This window comes from Pseudophryne corroboree, chromosome 7 (genome assembly GCF_028390025.1).
Source record: "Pseudophryne corroboree isolate aPseCor3 chromosome 7, aPseCor3.hap2, whole genome shotgun sequence".
In the NCBI taxonomy this organism is placed as follows: Eukaryota; Metazoa; Chordata; class Amphibia; order Anura; family Myobatrachidae; genus Pseudophryne; species Pseudophryne corroboree.
Genome location: NC_086450.1, coordinates 335,080,361 through 335,107,332, shown reverse-complemented (window position 1 = coordinate 335,107,332; position 26,972 = coordinate 335,080,361). Strand labels below are relative to the sequence as shown.

Sequence of the window (26,972 nt, the reverse complement as noted above, 5' to 3'; positions counted from 1 at the left end):
GCAGTCTCAGTCCGTGCCTCCCCCTCTTACCTCTCCTTTCCCCGTCGCGCCCTCAGTGCTGGACAGGCAGTACTCCTCCTGACACAGATCCGCCCAGCAGCCGCGGTCCCGGACCCTCACTCGCCAAAACCCAGAATCAAACTCAAACTTTCCCGAATTCCCATTGGCTAACACTTCACAGAGACGTCACAACCATCGTCCAATCCACTGAGGCGCGGGGCGGTATCATATTTAAATGTACACCTTTTTTTTGTAACAACTTTATTGACTACAATAACATTAGAAAACGAGGGAAGTTTATTATTGGACTGCGTATGACAATGTTTTCACCGCTGTAATACACATGTAGCGCACGGTAACGCTAATAGTGTAGCGGCTTCTCCCTGTGCAGCGGTCACTGAGGGAAAAGGGCCACAGTCACTGAGGGAAAAGGGCAACGCCCACAATCAAAATGGTTTGTTTGTATCACGTGACATGACGCTCTGTCCAGCAGCTTGCTGCTCTGTCCGTTATGCAGCCCTGCCAGACAGTGGCATGTTGGTGAGCCACCAGTGCGGCAGAGATATACCGAGTGACTGGCGTGCTCCTGACAGGGACTGGACGGAGCTGCAGAGACTGAGAGTACACGGCCGGCAGCCCCTCCCCCTCCCGGGGCCGCCAGTGATGGGCGGGGAGTGACGTCGCCCGGGCGTGCTGCTGCGGACAAGGAGAAAGCACAATAAGGGGAGGCGCAGAGCGGAAGTGTGCGGGCAGCACCGATACACGGAGGGAAATGTGAGCGGAGGTTGTGGGTCACAACGGGCCAGGTGAGCCGGAGAAGCCTCCGTGCGGGAGGTGGTGGTGGTCGCCCAGAGGGGTTGTGTGAGCCATCGTCCTCTGCCCCGGGCATGCAGCCTGGGGGTCTCCTATCGCTGCCCCTTCCCCAGTGGGCATACTGGTGCCCCTAGCAGTCACTGTCCTGCGGCGCTTTCACGGTGTACATGTATCAGAGATCCTTGTAGTCCATGCATTGTACGAGGAAGGGGCGTCCGGGGTTCTCATGCTTTCAGGGTGTACGGTATGATGTCCGGGTGCGCTGCCCTCCCTCTGGGAGTCCTGTACAGTGAGACCCTATGGTCTGCTGTCTTTTCAGCCTAGTGTTACCATGTCCTGGGTGTGATGATGTTTATTACATGTGTGTTTTGCACTTGCTGTATGTGGGGCTGGCAGTGTGAGGAGGGTGCACAGGTGTTTATTAGCACCCTTGACTTATTTCAGGTGCCCAGAGCGCTCAATTGATTTTATTTATTAACAGTTTTTTTTATATAGTGCAGCATATTCCATTGCGCTTTACACTTCGAACAACAATGATGGGGGTTACCTATTGCATAATGGTCCTGCTGGATTGCAAAGGTTCTTAATGGGATGTATGATATAATCACATGGCAAGGTTGGCCAAAGTCTGGGGGATATGAAAGTGAATAAAGATGAAATATGTCTGGTTATGTGTGGACTGTACAGAGAGGATGTAATGATATAGACACTGAAGGATACGTAGGGCGGTCCAAAATTTCAAAAGCTTGCCTGTAGAGGTGAGTTTTCAGGGAACGCTTGAAGGTTTGGAGACTAGATGTGAGTCTTATTGTGCGTGGGAGGGCATTTCACAGAGTGGGTACAGTCAGGAAAAAGTCCTGTAATTTTGAGTGGAAGCAAGCAATGCTTGTGTAAAGTGCCGCATACACTAGAACGATAATGCCCGATTTCATCCAATTTCGGGCATTCGGGACAATATATCGGGTGAAATCAGGCATTTTGGATGTGTTTCTGATCCGATGGTCCCCGTGAGGGTCGGTTCGGCTCCCCTAGATCGTTAGTGCTGCACTTGTGTTATGTCGGTTCCCGCAGATATGGCTGGGATTGCATACGATATCACATGCAATATGTACCAAATCGTATGAAACCGCTCCCGGGAGAGTTCAAGGGTAATCGCCTCCAACGTCAGCCTCAGACATATCGTAGTGTATGGGGCATTTAAGATATGATCGTGTTTTGGATATGTTTCTTAGATGTATTTAACATGATTTTGAGATCGATTGAATGTGGTGAACAAAAGACAGTTCAGAGTCAAGCATTGAGTTATCAACAGTGATAGAGGTATGAGGTTGGTAACTATTATTGGCTCAGGTAAACGTAATTCTGTTTTGGAATTAAGTTTGAGGTGGCAAGATGACATCCCAGATGAAATGGCGTAAATGCATTGTGACACAACCCAATACAGGGGTATATTCGGATCGTGCTGGTTTTTCCGTCAGCTGGAAAAACTGCACTTTCCGACAGTTTTAGGCCGAATTTGCATTCGACCTATTCAATGAAAGTGTCATTTTTTTCGACTGCCGAAAAACTTGTGGATCGGCGAGTTACACTCCAATCCATTTGTTTATGTCAAAAACGCAGCTGTATTCAACAGTTTCCTGCTGATGTATTCGACTTGTAATCAAGTTGAATCTGCATTTGTCGGACTGCTGGCCGGAATGGCAGTTTCCGGCCAGCATTTAATAGTGATGTCGGATCCTCTCCGACTTCAATTTTATATACCCCACAGATGATGACAAATCTGGGGAGACTAGGTAGATTTGAGTATCATTGGCATACAGATGATACTTAAATCCGAAAGAGCTGATTAATTTGCCAAGTGATGTGGTATAGATTGAGATGAGCAGAGGACTTAAGGTGCAGAGAAAGTAAACAATGGGTGGGATTCAAATCTTTTATTGCCCTCGATCTCCCGTCTAAAGTGACGGGAGATCGCGGGGCGATATTCTAATGACCCCCGTTCTCACGCTGATCATGCCCACAAGAGACTGGTTTAGCCGCATAAAGCAGCTAAACCTGACTAAAGACATGGGCGCGATCGAGAAAAGTCCCGTTTGGGCGTCCAAACGGGTCACTTTTCACGCATTTCAGCTCACCACCCCTGGGGGTAGCCAGCTGAAATGCTGATATCGCACCCATCGGCAGTAACATTTGAATACTGCCGGCGGGCGCGAGAGGGGGCAGAGAAGATTTGATTCTCACCCAATGTCTCTTATTTCACCCTTCCCGAGCGACGTCGTTTACTATATTGGCCAGTGTGTACGCCACCAAGCGATGCATGGCCCCACAGGTTAACGACCTTCGCTGTCGGCCGTGCTTGCAGCTCAATTTGGACTGTTGTCCAAAAACTGCATGCCCGGCCACTGCGCAGTGTCACTGAGCGATATGGTCATCCTATCGCTCGGTGTGTATGCACTGCCGCCGACTGTGACGGGAGGAGAAACACTAGGTGACGTCGCTCATAGAGCTCATCGCCTATTGTGTACCCACCTTTAAGACTGAGCCTTGCGGTACTCCAACTGATAGAGGTAGTGAAGAGGAGATGGATTCAGAAAAACAAAAACTGAAAGAGCGATTAGATAGGAGGGTTGAGAACCAAGAAAGGGTAGTGTCTGGAGACCTAGGGATTGTAGGTTTGTATGAGAAGAGTGGTCAACTGTGAAAAGCAGCAGAGAGAACAAGAAGAATAACAAGTGAACAATGGCCTTTAGATTTAGCAGTGACCAGATGATACACTACCTTAGTGCTATCTATGTGGAGTGTTGGGCACGAAAGCCTGACTGAAGTGGGTACAACAATTTTGTGAGGTAAGAAAGTGTGTGAGGTGAATGTAGGCAAGTCTCAAGAGGTTTGGATGGGCATGGGAGCTGAGAAATGGGACAGTAATTTCAGAGAGAGTTAGGGTCAATTTTGTTTGTTTTTCAGAATAGCAGTAATCGCTGCATGCTTGAACAGGGATGGAAAAATACCAGTCGATGGAGAGATTACAGATTTTAGTTAGGGTTGGTATGAGAACAGGAGATAGAGCTTTACTTATTTGTGAGGATATTGGATCAAGAGGAGAGGTAGAGTAGGCAGATGAGAAGAGTGTATATACTTCATTTTCATTTGTGGGATCAAATGAAGAGAAGGTGCCAGAGGGTTCAGGAAGGGAATCACTGGCTGTGGAAGAGCATACCATTTCATTTAGGATCTTCTCAAACTTGTCCTTGAAATAGGAAGCGAAATCTTGTGCACTGATAGTGGCTGATGGGATTGGTAAGGGAGGGATAAGAAGTTATTTAAATGTGTTAAAAAGTCACTTGGGGTTAGAGCAGGGGTGGGTAATTATTTCAGCTGAGGGGCCCCTTAACACTTTCCAATGAGTATTCAAGGGCTGCCATAGGCACATGCCAAAAATATAGGGGTGTGTCTTCATGGGGAAGGGGTGTGGCCACAAAATAATACAGATTCAGATTAGGCTGCACAATAGTCTATTATTCAAATTACGCTGCACAGTAGCGCCACTTACACACATTACGGCAGGCAGAGCCCCCCTGGTTCACATTCTGGACCCCTGGACCCATATAGCAGCATCTCACTCCCCCTCTCACCTTAACCCATGTAGCAGTCACTATCACCCACCCACTGCCCTGGGCCCATATAGCAGTCACTCCCCCCCCCCCCCCCCCCCCCCCCCCCAAGCTATATAGCAGTCACTATCTCCCCGCCCCCCTCCGCTGGACCCATATAGCAGTCTCTATCCTCCCCTGAACCCAATATAGCTGTCTCTACCCCCCCCATGACCTGTACAGCAGCTTTTAAACACCAGACACATCCCTTTACCAACCTTTGATGGGTTTTTTTTTTTTTTAGCAACGGCAGTTCTGCTGCCCAGATGATCCGCTGCACAGAGCCGCTGCTGTTCTCTGCACATATCCACACTCCTGCTTTACACCTGTCTTGGATGTGAGGTGTAGTGGAGGATGCAACCTACTATCATTCATAGCAAGCGTAAAACATCTGCTTTTGTGTGATTGTCATTATAGTGCTATGTTTATTTGTGATCTTATTTGTCTTTCCCTTCTGTTCCCACTTTTTATTCAGTTTTTACACCTGTATGTGCTGCAGTACAGTGCTGGGCAGCAGTTGACTGGGGGCCTACCTCATGCTGCCCTCCAAGATCTCACTCGTGGCCTCCAGCTCCTTCCTACTTTGTCATGTTTGTTATAGCTTTTAATGATAGTTTAAATTTTATTGATTAAATATAGCTTACTCCGGAGACTAAAGGGCCCCATACACTACAACGATATGTCTGAGGCTGAAGTCGGATGTAATTTCCCTTGAACTCCCCCGGGAGTGATTCCATATGATTTGGTACTTTTGTGCTATTTTTGCATAAGATATATCGCATGCGATTGATGAAGCCGCTATACATCGCATGTGATATATCGTACGGCATACAGTTGTACCATGAGATATATCTGATGGGCTGGATAGAGGGCTACCGGGGGCTTGGAGTGTCCTGAGAATGCCAGTCAAACTTCCCTGTGATACATCGCATGCGATATATCACATGCACAAAAAACACACTTTTCTCTGACGTCCTAGTGGATGCTGGGAACTCCGTAAGGACCATGGGGAATAGACGGGCTCCGCAGGCGACTGGGCACTCTAAAGAAAGATTAGGTACTATCTGGTGTGCACTGGCTCCTCCCTCTATGCCCCTCCTCCAGACCTCAGTTAGAATCTGTGCCCGGCCAGAGCTGGGTGCTCCTAATGGGCTCTCCTGAGCTTGCTAGAAAGAAAGTATTTGTTAGGTTTTTTATTTTCAGTGAGATCTGCTGGCAACAGACTCACTGCTACGTGGGACTGAGGGGAGAGAAGCAAACCTACCTGCTTGCAGCTAGCTTGCGCTTCTTAGGCTACTGGACACCATTAGCTCCAGAGGGTTCGAACACAGGGCCTGACCTCGATCGTCCGTTCCCGGAGCTGCGCCGCCGTCCCCCTTGCAGAGCCAGAAGACAGAAGAACAGATGAAATCGGCGGCAGAAGACTCCGGTCTTCATTAAGGTAGCGCACAGCACTGCAGCTGTGCGCCATTGCTCCCACAGCACACCACACACTCCGGTCACTGTAGGGTGCAGGGCGCCCTGGGCAGCAATTAGAATACTTTTTGGCACAAATTACACACATACAGTCTAGCACTGTATATGTGTGAAAACCCCCGCCATTAAGTCACACAAAACGTGGGACAGAAGCCCGCCGCTGAGGGGGCGGGGCCTTCTTCCTCAGCACACCAGCACCATTTTCCCTTCACAGCTCTGCTGGAAGCACGCTCCCCAGGCTCTCCCCTGCAGTATCCAGGTACAAGACGGGTTAAAAAGAGAGGGGGGGCACATAAATTTAGGCGCAAATCGATACAAACAAGCAGCTATTGGGAAAATCACTTATTAGCAGTGTAAATCTCTGTGTTATATAGCGCTGTGGTGTGTGCTGGCATACTCTCTCTCTCTCTCTGTCTGTCTCCCTAAAGGACTTTGTGGGGTCCTGTCCTCAGTCTGAGCATTCCCTGTGTGTGTGCGGTGTGTCGGTACGGCTGTGTCGACATGTTTGATGAGGAGGGTTACGTGGAGGCGGAGCAGGGGCAGATACATGTGGTGTCGCCCCCGACGGGGCCAACACCTGATTGGATGGATATGTGGAAGGTCTTAACCGACAGTGTCAACTCCTTACATAAAATGTTTGATGACGCAGCAGCCTTGGGACAGCCGGGGTCTCAGCCCGCGCCTGCCCAGGCGACTCAGAAGCCGTCAGGGGCTCATAAACGCCCGCTAGCTCTGATGGTAGACACAGATGTCGACACGGAGTCTGACTCCAGTGTAGATGAGGATGAGACAAATGTACAGTCTACAAAAGCCATCTGATGCATGATTACTGCAATGAAAGATGTATTGCACATTTCTGATATTAACTCGGTTACCACCAAAAGGGGTATTATGTGTGGGGAGAAAAAGCAGCCAGTGACTTTTCCCCATCTGATGAATTAAATTATTTGTGTGAAGAAGCGTGGAGTTCCCCTGATAAGAAACTAGTGATTTCTAAGAGGTTACTGATGGCGTACCCTTTCCCGCCAACGGATAGGTTACGTTGGGAAACATCCCCTAGGGTGGACAAGGCGCTAACACGCTTATCTAAAAGGGTGGCACTGCCGTCTCAGGATACGGCCGCCCTAAAGGATCCTGCGGATAGAAAGCAGGAAGCTATCCTGAAGTCTGTGTATACACACTCTGGTACTCTACTGAGACCTGCTATTGCTTCAGCCTGGATGTGTAGTGCTGCAGCAGCATGGACTGATACCCTGTCAGACAACATTGATTCCCTCGACAGGGATACTATTTTGCTAACCATCGAACATATAAAAGACGTCGTCTTATATATGCGGGATGCACAGAGGGACATTTGCCTGCTGGCATCTTGAATTAATGCAATGTCCATTTCTGCCAGGAGAGTATTATGGACTCGGCAGTGGACAGGTGATGCTGATTCTAAAAAACACATGGAGGTTTTGCCTTATAAGGGTGAGGAACTATTTGGGGACGGTCTCTCGGACCTCGTATCCACAGCAACTGCTGGGAAGTCGACTTTTTTGCCTCAGGTTCCTTCACAGCCTAAGAAAGCACCGTATTATCAAATGCAGTCCTTTCGGCCTCAGAAAGACAAGCGGGTCAGAGGAGCAACCTTTCTGGCCAGAGGCAAGGGTAGAGGAAAGAAGCTGCACCAGGCAGCCAGTTCCCAGGAACAAAAATCCTCCCCTGCTTCCACTAAGTCCACCGCATGACGTTGGGGCTCCACAGGCGGAGCCAGGTGTGGTGGGGGCGCGTCTCCGAAACTTCAGCACCCAGTGGGTTTGCTCACAAGTGGATCTATGGGCTGTACAAATTGTATCTTAGGGATACAAGCTGGAGTTCGAGGCGACTCCCCCTCGCCGTTACCTCAAATCAGCCTTGCCAGCTGGTCCCAGGGAAAGGGAGGTGATACTGGCGGCAATTTACAAGCTGTACCTCCAGCAGGTGATAATCAAGGTCCCCCTCCTTCAACAGGGCAGGGGTTACTATTCCACAATGTTTGTGGTACCGAAACCGGACGGTTCGGTGAGACCCATCCTGAATTTAAAATCCTTGAACACTTATATAAAGAAGTTCAAGTTCAAAATGGAATCGCTCAGGGCGGTTATTGCAAGCCTGGAAGAGGGGGATTTTATGGTGTCGCTGGACATCAAGGATGCTTACTTGCATGTCCCCATTTTCCCACCTCACCAGGAGTACCTCAGGTTTGTGGTACAGAACTGTCATTACCAATTCCAGACGTTGCCGTTTGGTCTCTCCACGGCTCCGAGAATATTTACCAAGGTAATGGCCGAAATGATACTCCTTCGAAGAAAGGGAGTTATAATTATCCCGTACTTGGACGATCTCCTCATAAAGGCGAGGTCCAAAGAGCAGTTGTTGGTCAGCGTAGCACTCTCTCAGGAAGTGTTGCAACAGCACGGCTGGATTCTGAATATCCCAAAGTCGCAGCTGATCCCTACGACGCGTCTGCTTTTCCTGGGAATGATTCTGGACACAGAACAGAAAAAGGTGTTTCTCCCGGAGGAGAAGGCCCAGGAATTGTCATCTCTGGTCAGGGACCTCCTGAAACCAAAACAGGTGTCAGTGCATCACTACACGCGAGTCCTGGGAAAGATGGTGGCTTCTTACGAAGCAATTCCCTTCGGCAGGTTCCATGCAAGGATCTTTCAGTGGGATCTGTTGGACAAATGGTCCGTATCGCATCTTCAGATGCATCGGTTGATCACCCTGTCCCCAAGGGCCAGGGTGTCTCTGCTGTGGTGGCTGCAGAGTGCTCATCTTCTCGAGGGACGCAGGTTCGGCATACAGGACTGGATCCTGGTGACCACGGATGCAAGCCTCCGAGGATGGGGGGCAGTCACTCAGGGAAGAAACTTCCAAGGACAGTGGTCAAGTCTGGAGACTTATCTACACATAAATATATTGGAACGAAGGGCCATCTACAACGCCCTGAGTCAAGCAGAGCCCCTGTTTCAAACCAATCTGTACTGATTCAGTCAGACAACATCACGGCGGTCGCCCATGTAAACCGCCAGGGCGGCACAAGAAGCAGGATGGCAATGGCAGAAGCCACAAGGATTCTTCGATGGGCGGAGAATCACGTGCTAGCACTGTCAGCAGTGTTCATTCCGGGAGTGGACAACTGGGAAGCAGACTTCCTCAGCAGGCACGACCTCCACCCGGGAGAGTGGGGACTTCATCAAGAAGTCTTCACACAGATTGTAAACCGTTGGGAACTGCCACAGGTGGACATGATGGCGTCCCGCCTCAACAAAAAGCTAAAAAAATATTGCGCCAGGTCACGGGACCCTCAGGCGATAGCTGTGGACGCACTAGTGACACCGTGGGTGTACCAGTCGGTTTATGTGTTCCCTCCTCTTCCTCTCATACCCAAGGTACTGAGGATAGTAAGAAAGAGAGGAGTAAGAACTATACTCATCGTTCCGGATTGGCCAAGAAGAACTTGGTACCCAGAACTACAAGAAATGATCTCAGAGGACCCATGGCCTCTGCCTCTCAGACAGGACCTGTTACAGCAGGGGCCCTGTCTGTTCCAAGACTTACCGCGGCTGCGTTTGACGGCATGGCGGTTGAACGCCGGATCCTAGCGGAAAAAGGGCATTCCGGATGAAGTTATTCCTACGCTGATAAAGGCTAGGAAAGACGTGACAGCAAAACATTATCACCGTATATGGCGAAAATATGTTGCTTGGTGTGAGGCCAGGAAGGCCCCTACAGAGGAATTCCAGCTGGGTCGATTCCTGCACTTCCTACAGTCAGGAGTGACTATGGGCCTAAAATTAGGATCCATAAAGGTCCAGATTTCGGCCCTATCTATTTTCTTTCAAAAAGAACTGGCTTCACTGCCTGAAGTTCAGACGTTTGTTAAGGGAGTGCTGCATATGCAGCCCCCTTTTGTGCCTCCAGTGGCACCTTGGGATCTTAACGTTGTGTTGGATTTCCTGAAATCACACTGGTTTGAGCCACTTAAGACCGTGGAGCTAAAGTATCTCACGTGGAAGGTGGTCATGCTGTTGGCCTTGGCTTCAGCTAGGCGTGTGTCAGAATTGGCGGCTTTGTCATGTAAAAGCCTGTATCTGATCTTCCATATGGACAGGGCAGAATTGAGGACTCGTCCCCAATTTCTCCCAAAGGTGGTATCATCAGCGTTTCATTTGAACCAACCTATTGTGGTGCCTGCGGCTACTCGGGACTTGGAGGCTTCCAAGTTGCTGGACGTAGTCAGGGCTTTGAAAATCTATGTAGCCAGGATGGCTGGAGTCAGGAAAACTGACTCGCTGTTTATCCTGCATGCACCCAACAAACTGGGTGCTCCGGCTTCAAAGCAAACTATTGCGCGCTGGATCTGTAACACGATTCAGCAAGCTCATTCTGCGGCAGGGTTACCACATTCTAAATCGGTAAAAGCCCATTCCACTAGGAAGGTGGGCTCTTCTTGGGCGGCTGCCCGTGAGGTCTCGGCTTTACAGCTTTGCCGAGCTGCTACTTGGTCGGGTTCAAACACATTTGCTAAGTTCTACAAGTTTGATACCCTGGCTGAGGAGGACCTTGCCTTTGCTCATTCGGTGCTGCAGAGTCATCCGCACTCTCCCGCCCGTTTGGGAGCTTTGGTATAATCCCCATGGTCCTTACGGAGTTCCCAGCATCCACTAGGACGTCAGAGAAAATAAGAATTTACTCACCGGTAATTCTATTTCTCGTAGTCCGTAGTGGATGCTGGGCGCCCGTCCCAAGTGCGGACTCTCTGCAATACATGTATATAGTTATTGCTTAACTAAAGGGTTATTGTTATGAGCCATCTGTTACTGAGGCTCAGTTGTTGTTCATACTGTTAACGAGGTATGGTTATCACAAGTTGTACAGTGTGATTGGTGTGGCTGGTATGAGTCTTACCCTGGATTCCAAATCCTTTCCTTGTTGTGTCAGCTCTTCCGGGCACAGTTTCCTTAACTGAGGTCTGGAGGAGGGGCATAGAGGGAGGAGCCAGTGCACACCAGATAGTACCTAATCTTTCTTTTAGAGTGCCCAGTCTCCTGCGGAGCCCGTCTATTCCCCATGGTCCTTACGGAGTTCCCAGCATCCACTACGGACTACGAGAAATAGAATTACCGGTGAGTAAATTCTTATTTTTTCATCCGATTCCATCCAATTCCGATATATCATTAGTGCGGCACCAAAGACCTAGGGGATCCTATGCAATAGCCACGGGGGCATGCATCAGATTGGATACAATCTAAAACATGACTGTACACAATTTCATACAATATATCAGACGGATATATCGGAATTGTATGAAATCGTATAAAATCATACTAGTGTATGGGGCCTTTAAGTCATATGCAGTGCTTTTAGAGGTTAGAGGGCTCCCCCGTGGCTTCAAGTTCATGGCCAAATTGCATAGACCAAATAATAGTCTGTTTGCCCAAATGGATTCTTGGGGACTTTACCTGTTGCTTCATATGTTCATCAGCTATGGGCTTTGTGTTCTGTAGTTTAAAATGGAATGTGATTAAGATTGTACAAAACAAATGTTATAAAGGCCAAACATTTGGTGTTTTGAAAGGGAAAAACAACCTGCAGAAGAATCTGATATTTACACGATGTTACAATGATATTTTACTATTCTGGTTTATTTGCAGCATTTTTATATAAACATGAGTGGTTTCCACACTTTGTTTTCTTCTGAATTATTAATTCATGTTATGATGTATGAGTAATAACTGGTAAGGACTTGGCTATAAAGGTTGAAATCATTCGCTACTTTGTCTTCGGAAGGAATGATGAGAGAAAGAAGGCCCTATAGGGTGCTCAAGTGCTTTGCGTGGCTGTATGATGGAAGGGAATGAGAAGGCAAACCTCTGTACGAAGTCTGTCGGATGGCTTCAAAGGCAAGACAAGGATGCTGAGCCCTGGGTGTGGAAACTCTCAAACTGCTTCTCAGCTGTCAATCCGGCATTACCTATTCCTGGAGAGAAATCGGTAAGGTGACGATGTACACTTATGAAAACTGCTAACCCTGCTTCCTTTCTCCTTCATCCACTAGGGGCCACTGACTACCTAAAAAAAAAAAAAAGGGAATTGATTTTTCAAATGAGAACTTGTCTTTGTTTTCTATATCCTATTTACATTTTGGTTTGAAGATCATGTTGGGAAGACCAAAGTAAATACTGTAGTTATACAGGTTGAGTATCCCATATCCAAATATTTTGAAATACGAAATATTCTGAAAATCAGTTTTTTTTTGAGTGACAGTGAAATAGTGAAACCTTTGTTTTCTGATGGCTCAATGTACACAAACTTTGTTTAATACACAGTTATTAAAAATATTTTATTAAATGACCTTCAGGCTGTGTTTGTATATAAGGTGTATATGAAACCTAAATTAATTGCGTGCTTAGACTTGGGTCCCATCGACCATGATATCTCATTATGATATGCAATTATACCAAAATATGGAATAATCCGATATCCAAAATACTTCTGGTCCCAAGCATTTTGGATAAGCGATACTCAACCTGTTTACTCTGTAATAATGAAAAATAAGTGCAATTATTTCTTCTTAGCCTGTTTGCTTGTTTTCTGGCATCGTTGAGGTTTGTGTTGTATTATTCATCTACTAGTCTAACTTTTTTTTTTGCTTCCAGAAAGATTACATGGAGGGCACTAGACCCACAATGGAATTGAAGGATGTTCCACCTCCTCCCCCACCCACCGTTCAACCACGCACCAATATCTTCCCCCTGTCCAAAATCCAGCCGCCTCGTGTAAAGTCAATCCAACTTCAAACTGCCTCCAACGTAAGCTGTTGTGCACTTTGTTCTAATGGCACCTCTTGCACGTCTGATGTTCGCTTCAGCGGGAGTGGTTTCATTCAGCCTAACCCTATTTTGGACAAAAACATTGCTGGCACTATTACCTGTCAAATAGCCCCAGGGCTATCCTTCTCTCCAGAAAGTCCCTTCAAAAAAGTGTCTGTCACAGGACCTTGCAGCAGCCACCCACCCAACTGTTCAAATGTGTGTATGGAAAACCGTCTTTCTCCCTGTCAGCTTCACCAATCTCACCCGGTTCCCTGCTGCACCAGTCTTCATTTAAACCCATTTCACGGTGATCTACATAAGTTCCAAGTCCCTGTCCATGGCACTTCTCCTGGATATTGTTCTTATTCAGACTTCACTAGTGGGGCTACACAGCATTTAAAGAAACATCTTGCACAGTCTGAAATTCTGTCACATTTTTGCACGGGTTCTTTTCATGTAAACACTGCACCTTCTGTCTTTTTCAAAGGCTCTTCCTTTTGTGAAGTCTGCTTGGAAAAGGTTTGTTCAATTAGGGTTTTTGTGTTTTTAACTGTACTAATATCTAGTGTGTGTGTTTTTTTTTGTTTTGTTTTTTTTCCGTTTGTTTTTCTTTAACCGATTTAGACATTGAATGGTATTGTAGAACGTGAGGGTTAACTCTTTGGGCACAGGGTAAATAGTAATATTCATCCCAAAGTATAGCAATGTGAGAGGTCCTTGATTGTAGGACTTTGTGTCCAAAGTGAAAGAGACTGTTCCAGCAAATGATTCATTTTGAAATAATGATGGTCCTCTTCATCACGCAGCGGTGGACACTTAGCTGGTGCTTGGCATTGCTCTGGTGCAGGTACTGCTGCTCCGAAAGGCAGCTCTCCCTGCAAACCATAACTCTGCTACTAGTGCCTGGTCTTCCCAGTACACATGGGTGACCTGAGTTTACACATGCGCACAGCCGCGGGTCACTCGCTGCAGAGGGGTCCTTCTACGTGACCCTGGCCCTCCTTCTCATAGGAAGAAGCAGGGTGCAGCAAATCTGCTACATCTGGAGATGATGGTGATTCTCACAAGCATGCTAATGAATGGGGCCAGTCACTTAAAACATGTGGAAATTTGCGTTTCTGCATGTTTTTCGGGCTCTTAAGTGATAATGAATAAGCCCCTAAATGTCTTATAATAGAGGGGTCTCCATTGATTCAGCGTGCTTTGCATGCCGCTGCCTGCTTCTCTAGATAATGGAAATGTACTGTAATTAGACATTACAGTATATACAGTATTAAACTTTGCTCTCCTCATGACACACATCCACTAGAGTGGCACCAGATCTCGAACTAAGATTATGAAGGTGTACATTCCAACTACAGTCACTACTGTACAGTATTAACATAGCACTTCAAATTGAACAAATGTGAGTGAAAGTAGCGTAATATTAGTGGAGAAGTAGTAAAGAGCATGAAGGCTAATCAACATTGCTGTCTATACAGAAGGCTGAATGAGGCTAATAACATGGTGCACTATTATATCCAACACTGGTGTGAGACGAGTATTTTGCACAATATCTTAGTAAGAACTCGTCTGTACTACACAGTATTCTTGTAAAAAGTATTAGAACAGTGTAAAAGGTCATATAAACTATAAATAATACTGTATAAAGATGTTCTGCAGGCCATATAAAAATAAGCATTAATTACATTTGTAAATTGCCAAGGGACCAAATAGGTGTTCTTAAATATAATAACATTTGTAATTTACCATGGGGTCAGCGATTATAAGACTGTCACGATTGTAATAGATTGCCATACAAAACATATAATACTGCATGGCATTGATCTAGAGGCAAATTTATCATGTAAAACATGCTAAACTCACTACATAAAATAGCCTCTAATATAAAAGGATTGCACATTTTAACAGGTAGTATATTATGATGGTAAAACTTTGAAAAACTCACAAATTATGTTGAAGACCCACCGAAACCCTAAGGGTTACCTAAATACAAACTGATGGTAAAATTCAGAATAGCCTTGCATGCCACCCTAATTCTCATATCCAAGTGTTACTGGTGTGATGCGCCTCCCCCATTTTTAGAACAGTGGGGCAGATGTATTAACCTGGAGAAGGCATAAGGAAGTGATAAACCAGTGATAAGTGCAAGGTGATAAACACACCAGCCATTCAACAACTGTTAATTTACATATTGGAGCTGATTGGCTGGTACGTTTATCACCTTGTATTTATCACTTCCTTATGTCTTCAGGTTAATACATCTACCCCAATGTCTGATAGCTTCAGCTTTGTGACCCCATATGAGATCTGTAGTTATCAAATCATTGGCACACTGTCTATGCATGAATCTGCAAATCTACACTCAGATTTTCTGCAGATACAAGCTTGCCTTCCTCATTGCATTGTTAGGGAAGCACTTTTCTTCTGTGACCAATATCAGGTGCGGAGATTAGCTCAGAATCTCTTTTGCTCCGCTTTTGCCCCACTGCTAGTTATAGAAGGGATGTGTTCAGCATCCTGATGGATGGGATGCCGGCGATCATTTTATCAATGCCGGAATCCCGATACCACTCAGGAGACCGGCACTGGTGGAGCGTCAGCCAACATTCCTATAGCAAGTATCGGGGACACTGTTATGGTTAGGGCCCGACTGCAACGATAGTATTCAAGAACACCTCTGTATGCATGCAGGGAAGATTAGCTGGGCAGCTGGTATTGTTTGCCCTGTGAGCACAAGGGTTGATCTTCGCTTGCAGCTGATTTAGGATGATAAATGACTTGTTCTCTCTGCAGAGGCTTTTAGAGGTATGTATGACCACATCGCCTCATTAGGGGCCTTATTCAGACCTGATGCAGCAGCAAATTTGTTAGCTAATGGACAAAACCATGTGCACTGCGGGGGGAGGCAGATATAACGTGCAGAGAGTTAGATTTGGGTGGGTTATTTTGTTACTGTGCAGGGTAAATACTGGCTGCTTTATTTTTACACTTCAATTTAGATTTCAGTTTGAACACACCCACCCAAATTTGACTCTCTCTGCACATGTTATATCTACCCCCCTGCAGTGCACATGGTTTTACCCATTGGCTAATAAATTTGCTCCTGCAATCAGTTCCGTCTTAGGCCCTAGGTCCGATAACCACATCTGCAATCCTTTCTGCTTGTTTCCGAATTGTAAGCTTTGACTTTCTACTGTTTCGCTTTGCTTATACAGTCCCATGGTGATGGTGTAATTGATGCAAACAAAATATGGCCTAATATTCCTCCTCCAAGCACCCAGACTGTGGCTCTCCCAATGTGCAATGGCTGTGGAACACAAGGAAACATGAAGGATACGACCATTGTACTCGCTAAGAATTTCTGTAATGCATCGCAAAAATATGGTAAGAACCTTTCACTACTTTCATTGGGCCACAGTCTTGATATTTCAGATTTTGTTCAATTAATTTTACCCATAGTGTCAAAAATGTTTTATTTGCAGCTTTTAATAATGGGTGTGCTATGTATTGTAGGTTCCCCAGATTTGTCAGCGGCTGGCCAGGTACAGGAAAATTTGCCTCCCATTGGTGTGTTTTGGGACATTGAGAATTGCTCTGTTCCCAGTGGCCGCTCAGCTGTAAGTGTAGTAAAGCGGATTCGTGAGCGGCTTTTCAAAGGTCGCAGAGAGGCAGAGTTCATTTGTGTCTGTGACATCAGTAAAGAAAACAAGGAAGTTATTGAGGAGCTCAATAATTGTCAGGTACATTTTTATAGGCGTGTGTATGATGCAAATTGTGATTCTACCTATATTTTAAACTTCTGCACGCCACACATCCTTTCTTTATTGTGGGGTATTTTCGGTCTTTTCCCCTTGGCCAATCCAAAGTAGCTGTTGCTTACGCTACACTGACAAAACAGTAACTTGCCCATATGCGGTTGCTTCTTAATATCTTATCGCATTTGCTCCCATTTAAGACTAACGCAAGTTAGTCAGACCAGAGTTGCAGAAGTAAACTGAAGAAAAATCCAGTTACAAGTTAAATGTATCTTAGAACCTTATTCTGTATAGACTTACTTTTCTCCTTCATCCATGGGGACACTGAAATTACACTGGGGTATCACAACAATTCAAGGGGATGTAGACTTGTATCACTATGCTTAATCCATAGGTTCCCAAACACGGTCCTGAAGGCACCCCAACAATCCAGGTTTTAGGTATATCCATGGCTCAGCACAGATGGTTAAATCAAATTGACTAAGGTGCTAATTAAGGCACCTGTGGCCAAGCATAGATACATTTAAAACCAGGATCGTTGGGGTGCCTTGAGGACCGCGTTTGGGAACATCTGGCTTAATACCTAGTTTTCTCTAACGTCCTAGTGGATGCTGGGAACTCCGTAAGGACCATGGGGAATAGCGGGCTCCGAAGGAGGCTGGGCACTCTAGAAAGATTTATGACTACCTGGTGTGCACTGGCTCCTCCCACTATGACCCTCCTCCAAGCCTCAGTTAGATTTCGTGCCCGGCCGAGGTTGGATGCACACTAGGGGCTCTCCTGAGCCCTTAGAAAGAAAGTATAGTTTAGGTTTTTTATTTTCAGTGAGACCTGCTGGCAACAGGCTCACTGCAGCGAGGGTCTAAGGGGAGAAGAAGCGAACTCGCCTGCTTGCAGCCGGATTGGGCTTCTTAGGCTACTGGACACCATTAGCTCCAGAGGGATCGACCGCAGGCCCAGTCCTTGGTGTTCGGTCCCGGAGCCGCGCCGCCGTCCCCCTTACAGAGCCAGAAGCAAGAAGAGGTCCGGAAAAACGGCTGCAGAAGACATCAGTCTTCACCAAGGTAGCGCACAGCATTGCAGCTGTGCGCCATTGCTCCTCATACACACTTCATACTCCGGTCACTGAGGGTGCAGGGGGGGGGCGCACTGAGAAGCAATAATAACACCTTGGCTGGCAAAAATCTCCACAATATATAGCCCCAGAGGCTGTATATGTGGAAAATACCCCTGCCAGAATATGGAAAAAAGCGGGAGAATAGTCCGCGGAAAAGGGGCGGAGCTATCTCCCTCAGACACACTGGCGCCGTTTTCTCTTCACAGTGCAGCTGGAAGAAAGCTCCCCAGGCTCTCCCCTGTAGTTTTCAGGCTCAAAGGGTTAAAAAGAGAGGGGGGGCACTAAATTTAGGCGCAATATTGTATATACAAGCAGCTATGGGGGAAAATTCACTCAGTTATAGTGTTAATCCCCACATTATATAGCGCTCTGGTGTGTGCTGGCATACTCTCTCTCTGTCTCCCCAAAGGGCTTTGTGGGGTCCTGTCCTCAGTCAGAGCATTCCCTGTGTGTGTGCGGTGTGTCGGTACAGCTGTGTCGACATGTTTGAGGAGGAGGCTTATATAGTGACGGAGCAGATGCCGATAAATGTGATGTCGCCCCCTGTGGGGCCGACACCAGAGTGGATGGTTAGGTGAAAGGTATTAACCGACAGTGTCAACTCCTTACATAAAAGGGTGGATGACGTAACAGCTGTGGGACAGCCGGCTTCTCAGCCCGCGCCTGCCCAGGCGTCTCAAAGGCCATCAGGGGCTCAAAAACGCCCGCTCATTCAGATGGCAGACACAGATGTCGACACGGAGTCTGACTCCAGTGTCGACAAGGTTGAGACATATACACAATCCACTAGGAACATCCGTGACTTGATACCGGCAATAAAAAATGTGTTACACATTTCTGACATTAACCTCTAAAAATGGGTTTTTATGTTTGGGGAGAAAAAGCTGGCAGTGTTTTGTTCCCCCATCAGATGAATGAATGAAGTGTGTGAGAAGCGTGGGTTCCCCCTGATAAGAAACTGGTAATTTCTAAAAAGTTACTGATGGCGTACCTTTTCCCGTCAGAGGATAAGTTACGCTGGGAGATATCCCCTAGGGTGGATAAGGCGCTCACACGGTTGTCAAAATAGGTGGCACTGCCGTTTTAGGAACGGCCACTTTGAAGGTACCTGTTGATAAAAAGCAGGAGACTATCCTGAAGTCTGTTTTTACACACTCAGGTACTAGACTGAAACCTGCAGAGCGTGCTGCTGCAGCGTGGTCGGTGACCCTGTCAAACATACTAGTTTGCTAACATGAGAACATATTAAAGACGTCGTCTTATATATGAGGGATGCACAGAGGGATATTTTGCCGGCTGGCATCCAAAATGAATGTAATGTCCATTCTGTCAGGAGGGTATTAGAGACCTGTCACTGGACAGGTGATGCTGACTTTAAAAGGCGCATAGAGATTCTGCCTTATAAAGGTGAGGAATTATTTGGGGATGGTCTCTGGGACCTCGTATCCGCAGCAACAGCTGGGAAGAAATATTTTTACCTCAGTTTTCCTCACAGACTAAGAAAGCACTGTATTATCAGGTACAGTCCTTTCGGCTTCAGAAAAGCAAGCGGGTCAAAGGCGCTTCCTTTCTGTACAGAGACAAGGGAAGAGGGAAAAAGCTGCACCAGTCAGCCTGTTCCCAGAATCATAATTCTTCTCTCGCTTCCTCTGAGTCCACAGCATGACGCGGGGGCTCCACAGGTGTAGCCAGGTACGGTGGGGGGCCGTCTCAAAAATTTCAGCGATCAGTGGGCTCGCTCACAGGTGGATCCCTGTTTCATTCAAGTAGTATTTCAAGGGTACAAGCTGGAATTCGAGATGTCTTCCCCCCGCCGTTTCCTCAAATATGCCTTGCCGACAACTCCCTCAGGCAGGGAGGCTGTGCTAGAGGCAATTAATAAGCTGTATTCCCATCAGGTAATACTTAAGGTGCCCCTACTTCAACAAGGACGGGGTTACTATTCCACACGGTTTGGGGTACCGAAACCGCATGGTTCGGTGTGACCCTTCTTTATATTTAAAATCCTTGAACACATACATAAAAAAATTCAAGTTCAAGATGGAATCGCTCAGGGCGGTTATTGCAAGCCTGGACGAGGGGGATTACATGGTATCCCGGGACATCAAGGATGCTTACCTGCATATCCCCATTTACTATCCTCGCCAGGAGTACCTCAGATTTGTGGTACAGGATTACCATTACCAAGTCCAGACTCTGCCGTTTGGACTGTACATGGCACCGAGGGTGTTACCAAGGTAATGGCCGGAATGATGATACTCCTTCGAAAAAGGGGAGTTTTTAATGATCCCGTAGTTGGACAATCTCCTTATAAGGGCGAGGTCCAAGGAGCAGTTGCTAGTCGGGGTAGCACTATTTTGGAAAGTGCTACAACAGCACGGTTGGATTCTAAACAGTCCAAAGACACAGCTGTTTCCTACGACACGTCTACTGTTCCTGGGGATGGTTCTGGACACAGACCAGAAATAAGTGTTTCTCCCGGAGGAGAAAGCCAAGGAGCTGTCATCTCTAGTCAGAGACCTCCTGAAGCCAAAACAGTTATCGGTGCATCATTGCACGCGAGTCCTGGGAAAAATGATAGCTTCCTACAAAGCAATCTCATTCGGCAGGTTCCATACAAGAACTTTTCAGGGGGACCTGTTAGACAAGTGGTCCGGATCACATCTTCAGATGCATCGGCTGATAACCCTGTCTCCAAGGACCAGGGTATCTCTACTGTAGTGGCTGCAGAGTGCCCATCTTCAAGAGGGCCGCAGGTTCGACATACAGGACTAGGTCCTAGTGACCATGGATGCCAGCCTTTGAGGCTGGGGGGCAGTCACACAGGGAAGAAGCTTCCAGGGACTTTGGTCAAGTCAGGTGACTTCCCTACATAAATATTCTGGAACTGAGGGCCATTTACAATGCCCTGAGTCAGGCAAGGCCTCTGCTTCAAAAGGCCGGTCCTGATCCAATCAGACAACATCACGGCAGTCGCCCATGTAAACCAACAGGGCGGCACAAGATGGCAGAAGCCACAAGGATTCTCCGATGGGCGGAAAATCATGTGTTAGCACTGTCAGCAGTGTTCATTCCCGGAGTGGACAACTGGGAAGCAGATCTTCTCAGCAGACACGACTTCCACCCGAGAGAGTGGGGACTTCATCCAGAAGTCTTCCAAAGGATTGTACACCATTGGGAAAGGCCACAGGTGGACATGAAGGCGTCCCGCCTCAACAAAAAGCTATAAAAGATATTGCGCCAGGTCAAGGGACCTTCAGGCGATAGCTGTGGACGCTCTGGTAACACTGTGGGTGTACTAGTCGGTTTATGTGTTCCCCCCTCTGCCTCTCATACCAAAGGTACTGAGAATAATAAGAAGGCGAGGAGTAAGAACGATACTCGTGGTTCCGGATTGGCCAAGAAGAGCCTGGTACCCAGAACTTCAAGAAATTATATCAGAGGACCCATGGCCTCTGTCGCTCAGACAGGACCTGCTGCAGCAGGGGCCCTGTCTGTTCCAAGACTTACCGCGGCTACGTTTTGATGGCATGGCGGTTGAACGCCGGATCCTAAAGGAAAAGGGCATTCCGGAGGAAGTCATTCCTACGCTGATTCAAGCCAGGAAAGATGTAACTGCAAAATATTATCACCGCATATGGCGGAAATATGTTGCTTGGTGTGAGGCCACAAAAGGCCCCAACAGAGGAATTTCAACTAGGTCGATTTCTGCATTTCCTACAAGCAGGAGTGTCTATGGGCCTAAAATTAGGCTCCATTAAGATACAGATCTCGGCTCTGTCTATTTTCTTCCAGAAAGAATTAACTTCAGTACCTGAAGTTCAAACATTGTAAAAGGAGTGCTGCATATTCAGCCCCCGGTTGTGCCTCCAGTGGCACCTTGGGATCTCAACGTGGTGTTGAGTTTCTTAAAATCACATTGGTTTGAACCACTAAAAACCGTGGATCTAAAATATCTCACGCGGAAAGTGGCCATGTTATTGACCTTGGCTTCGGCCAGGCGTGTATCAGAATTGGCGGCTTTGTCATATAAAAGTCCTTATCTGATTTTCCATATGGAGAGGGCAGAATTGAGGACTCGTCCCCAGTTCTCCCTAAGGTGGTGTCAGTTTTTCACTTGAACCAACCTATTGTGGTGCCTGCGGCTACTAGGGACTTGGAGGATTCCAAGTTACTGGACGTAGTCAGGGCCTTGAAAAATTATGTTTCCAGGACGGCTAGAGTCAAGAAAATTGACTCGCTATTTATCCTGTATGCACCCAACAGGCTGGGTGCTCCTGCTTCTAAGCAGACTATCGCTCGCTGGATCTGTGACACGATTCAGCAGGTGCATTCTGCGGCTGGACTGCCGCATCCTAAATCAGTAGATGCCCATTCCACAAGGAAGGTGGGCTCATCTTGGGCGGCTGCCCGAGGGGTCTCGGCTTCACAACTTTGCCGAGCAGCTACTTGGTCAGGGGCAAACACATTTGCAAAATTCTACAAATTTGATACCCTGGCTGAGGAGGACCTGGAGTTCTCTCATTCGGTGCTACAGAGTCATCCGCACTCTCCCGCCCGTTTGGGAGCTTTGGTATAATCCCCATGGTCCTTACGGAGTTCCCAGCATCCACTAGGACGTTAGAGAAAATAAGAATTTACTCACCGGTAATTCTATTTCTCGTAGTCCGTAGTGGATGCTGGGCGCCCATCCCAAGTGCGGATTGTCTGCAATACTTGTAAATAGTTATTGTTAACTAAAGGGTTATTGTTGAGCCATCTGTTGAGAGGCTCAGTTGTTTTCATACTGTCAAACTGGATATAGTATCACGAGTTGTACGGTGTGGCTGGTAAGAGTCTTACCCGGGATTCTAAATCCTTCCTTATTATGTCTGCTCGTCCGGGCACGGTGTCCTAACTGAGGCTTGGAGGAGGGTCATAGTGGGAGGAGCCAGTGCACACCAGGTAGTCATAAATCTTTCTAGAGTGCCCAGCCTCCTTCGGAGCCCGCTATTCCCCATGGTCCTTACGGAGTTCCCAGCATCCACTACGGACTACAAGAAATAGAATTACCGGTGAGTAAATTCTTATTTTCCATAGGCTGAACATGTTACTCTATATAATAATATAGTTCTGCTTAAGGTGGAGAGCACCAGATGGAAGACCTGCGTACTTGAGTACACTTAACCATTTTACCTTTGAAAACCGTTCATATAGGTTTTTATTTATTTATTATACAGGTTGAGTCTCCCTTATCCAAAATGCTTGGGACCAGAGGTATTTTGGATATGGGATTTTTCCGTATTTTGGAATAATTGCCTACCATAATGAGATATCATGGTGATGGGACCTAAATCTAAGCACAGAATGCATTTATGTTTCATATACACCTTATACACAAAGCCTGAAGGTAATTTTAGCCAATATGTTTTATAACTTTGTGCATTAAACAATGTGTGTGTACATTCACACAATTCATTTATGTTTCATATACACCTTATACACATAGCCTGAAGGACATTTAATACAATATTTTTAATAACTGTGTGTATTAAACAAAGTTTGTGTACATTGAGCCATCAAAAAACAAAGGTTTCACTATCTCACTCTCACTCAAAAAAGTCCGTATTTCGGAATATTCCGTATTTCGGAATATTTGGATATGGGATACTCAACCTGTAGTAGTATTTTTAATCTAAAATATTTTTTTATAAGTTATATTATGCACCTCTGCAAAATGGATATCCTTGTTATGGATATACTGGGGTGAATGGCAGAGTCACGTGATCTGACCATGCCAGTTAAGTGGTTCAGTAATGCACCTCCTCAAACTTGTTTAGACTTCTACTGTTTCTATTGTCTCCACAGGTTACAGTTGCTCACATTAATGCCACAGCGAAGAACGCTGCAGATGACAAACTCAGACAGAGCTTGAGGAGGTTTGCAGACACACACACTTCTCCAGCAACTGTGGTTTTGGTTTCTAGTAAGTGTTTTATTTTAGTTCATTTTACGTTTTGCGGAGAAAATGTAGATTTTAGTTATATCACATAATTAGGTTTAGCTAATGGTTCCCCTTTCTGGCTAAAGGCCATTACTCACCAGCCGATGCGGGAGAGATGTGTGCTCAGGGAACAGCTCAGCACACATTCTCCCGCCACTCAGCACAGCGCGATGTGTGCTGAGCGTGCGGGGGGAGACAGGGGGGCTGCTCATTTCACCCAATCTAGCACCAGCGATAGCGATGCGCAGCCCATCGCTGTGGGGGCTACACACGGAGCGATCCTGCTTAAAATCCAAGCAATCTAGTCAGATTGCTTAGATTTTAAGCAGCGATCGCTCCTTGGGTACCCCCCTTAAAGCACCCTGCACGAGTTTGAAAGTGCTCAACCTGAAACATGTTTAGCTTAGCTCTTGTATTACTTCAGCTGCTTGTACATATAGGTCTAGCCATACGTATTGCCAATATTAAATGAGTTTGTTTCCCACATGATACATTTTGTCTTAATAAATGTAGTGTGAATTACAGGCACTTCTTCACAATTGATTGTATTAAAAAAAAAAAAAATTTTTTTTTTATTGTAGCTGATGTCAACTTCGCTCTGGAGCTCAGTGATCTCCGCCATCGGCATGGTTTCCATATCATACTTGTACACAAGAACCAGGCATCAGAAGCATTACTTCACCACGCACACGAGCTCATCTGCTTTGAGGAGTTTATTTCAGATCTTCCTCCTAGATTACCCCTAAAGCCCCAGGTATAATATTCCTCTGTACAAAAACTGCCAGAACATCAATGTAATTTCTCTGACGTCCTAGTGGATGCTGGGAACTCCGTAAGGACCATGGGGAATAGACGGGCTCCACAGAAGACTGGGCACTCTAAAAGAAAGATTAGGTACTATCTGGTGTGCACTGGCTCCTCCCTCTATGCCCCTCCTCCAGACCTCAGTTAGAATCTGTGCCCGGCCAGAGCTGGGTGCTCCTAGTGGGCTCTTCTGAGCTTGCTAGAAAAGAAAGTATTTGTTAGGTTTTTTATTTTCAGTGAGATCTGCTGGCAACAGACTCACTGCTACGTGGGACTGAGGGGAGAGAAGCGAACCTACCTGCTTGCAGCTAGCTTGTGCTTCTTAGGCTACTGGACACCATTAGCTCCAGAGGGTTCGAACACAGGGCCTGACCTTGATCGTTCGGAGCCGCGCCGCCGTCCCCCTTGCAGAGCCAGAAGACAGAAGAGAAGCGATGAAATCGGCGGCAGAAGACTCCTGTCTTCATTAAGGTAGAGCACAGCACCGCAGCTGTGCGCCATTGCTCCCACAGCACACCACACACTCCGGTCACTGTAGGGTGCAGGGCGCTGGGGGGGGCGCCCTGGGCAGCAATTATAATACCTTTTGGCACTTAAAATACACATAATACAGTCTGAAAACTGTATATGTGTAAAAAAAAAAAACTCCATTAAGTTACATAAAACGCGGGACAGAAGCCCGCCGCTGAGGGGGCGGGGCCTTCTTCCTCAGCACACCAGCGCCATTTTCCCTTCACAGCTCCGCTGGAAGCAGCTCCCCAGGCTCTCCCCTGCAGTATCCTGATACAAGAAGGGTAAAAAAGAGGGGGGCACATAAATTTAGGCGCAAATAAGATATTTAAGCAGCTATTGGGTAAATCACTTTTTATAGTGTAAATCCCTGTGTTATATAGCGCTGTGGTGTGTGCTGGCATACTCTCTCTCTCTGTCTCCCCAAAGGACTTTGTGGGGTCCTGTCCTCAGTCTGAGCATTCCCTGTGTGTGTGCGGTGTGTCGGTACGGCTGTGTCGACATGTTTGATGAGGAGGGTTACGTGGAGGCGGAGCAGGGGCAGATACATGTGGTGTCGCCCCCGACGGGGCCGACACTGGATTGGATGGATATGTAGAAGGTCTTAACCGACCGTGTCAACTCCTTACATAAAAGGTTCGATGACGCAGCAGCCTTGGGACAGCCGGGGTCTCAGCCCGCGCCTGCCCAGGCGACTCAGAAGCCGTCAGGGGCTCATAAACGCCCGCTAGCTCAGATGGTAGACACAGAGTCTGACTCCAGTGTAGATGAGGATGAGACAAATGTACAGTCTACAAAAGCCATCCGATGCATGATTACTGCAATGAAAGATGTATTGCACATTTCTGATATTAACCCGGTTACCACCAAGAAGGGTATTATGTTTGGGGAGAAAAAGCAGCCAGTGACTTTTCCCCCATCTGATGAATTAAATGATTTGTGTGAAGAAGCGTGGAGTTCCCCTGATAAGAAACTAGTGATTTCTAAGAGGTTACTGATGGCGTACCCTTTCCCGCCAACGGATAGGTTACGTTGGGAAACATCCCCTAGGGTGGACAAGGCGCTAACACGCTTATCTAAAAGGGTGGCACTGCCGTCTCAGGATACGGCCGCCCTAAAGGATCCTGCGGATAGAAAGCAGGAAGCTATCCTGAAGTCTGTGTATACACACTCTGGTACTCTACTGAGACCTGCTATTGCTTCAGCCTGGATGTGTAGTGCTGCAGCAGCATGGACTGGTACCCTGTCAGACAACATTGATTCCCTCGACAGGGATACTGTTTTGCTAACCATCGAACATATAAAAGACGTCGTCTTATATATGCGGGATGCCCAGAGGGACATTTGCCTGTTGGCATCTAGAATTAATGCAATGTCCATTTCTGCCAGGAGAGTATTATGGACTCGGCAGTGGACAGGTGATGCTGATTCTAAAAAACACATGGAAGTTTTGCCTTATAAGGGTGAGGAATTGTTTGGGGACGGTCTCTCGGACCTTGTATCCACAGCAACTGCTGGGAAGTCGACTTTTTTACCTCAGGTTCCCTCACAGCCTAAGAAAGCACCGTATTATCAAGTGCAGTCCTTTCGGCCTCAGAAAGGCAAGCGGGTCAGAGGAGCATCCTTTCTGGCCAGAGGCAAGGGTAGAGGAAAGAAGCTGCACCAGGCAGCCAGTTCCCAGGAACAAAAATCCTCCCCTGCTTCCACTAAGTCCACCGCATGACGTTGGGGCTCCACAGGCGGAGCCAGGTGCGGTGGGGGCGCGTCTCCGAAACTTCAGCAACCAGTGGATTCGCTCACAAGTGGATCTCTGGGCTGTACAAATTGTATCTCAGGGATACAAGCTGGAGTTCGAGGCGACTCCCCCTCGCCGTTACCTCAAATCAGCCTTGCCAGCTGCTCCCAGGGAAAGGGAGGTAGTACTGGCGGCAATTCACAAGCTGTACCTCCAGCAGGTGATAATCAAGGTCCCCCTCCTTCAACAGGGCAGGGGTTACTATTCCACAATGTTTGTGG

The 26,972-nt window shown here is 47.0% G+C and overlaps 2 protein-coding genes across 7 annotated transcripts in view; one reads left to right on the top strand and one right to left on the bottom strand.

Moving 5' to 3' along the window:
- NDE1 (nudE neurodevelopment protein 1) overlaps nt 1-192 on the bottom strand; it is an 86,604-nt gene extending 86,412 nt beyond the window's left edge. Inside the window, exon 1 of the mRNA XM_063934368.1 lies at nt 31-192. The gene's annotated coding sequence lies outside the window, so the exon portion shown is untranslated. The remainder of the gene's footprint in view (nt 1-30) is intronic.
- Nucleotides 193-496: 304 nt separating this feature from the next.
- The window catches only part of MARF1 (meiosis regulator and mRNA stability factor 1), a 153,547-nt gene continuing 127,071 nt past the window's right edge, over nt 497-26,972 (top strand). For 3 of the 6 annotated variants that reach the window (XM_063934366.1, XM_063934365.1, XM_063934362.1), the window contains exons 1-7: nt 497-806; nt 11,760-11,963; nt 12,629-13,303; nt 16,003-16,171; nt 16,301-16,527; nt 23,507-23,624; nt 24,224-24,396. In XM_063934366.1, coding sequence (XP_063790436.1) covers nt 11,814-11,963; nt 12,629-13,303; nt 16,003-16,171; nt 16,301-16,527; nt 23,507-23,624; nt 24,224-24,396 — 1,512 coding nt within the window. In that variant the 5' untranslated portion in view covers nt 497-806; nt 11,760-11,813. Of the gene's footprint in view, nt 807-4,707; nt 4,846-11,759; nt 11,964-12,628; nt 13,304-16,002; nt 16,172-16,300; nt 16,528-23,506; nt 23,625-24,223; nt 24,397-26,972 lie in introns of all 6 variants that reach the window. The other 3 variants (XM_063934364.1, XM_063934363.1, XM_063934367.1) reach the window with 3 other exon arrangements.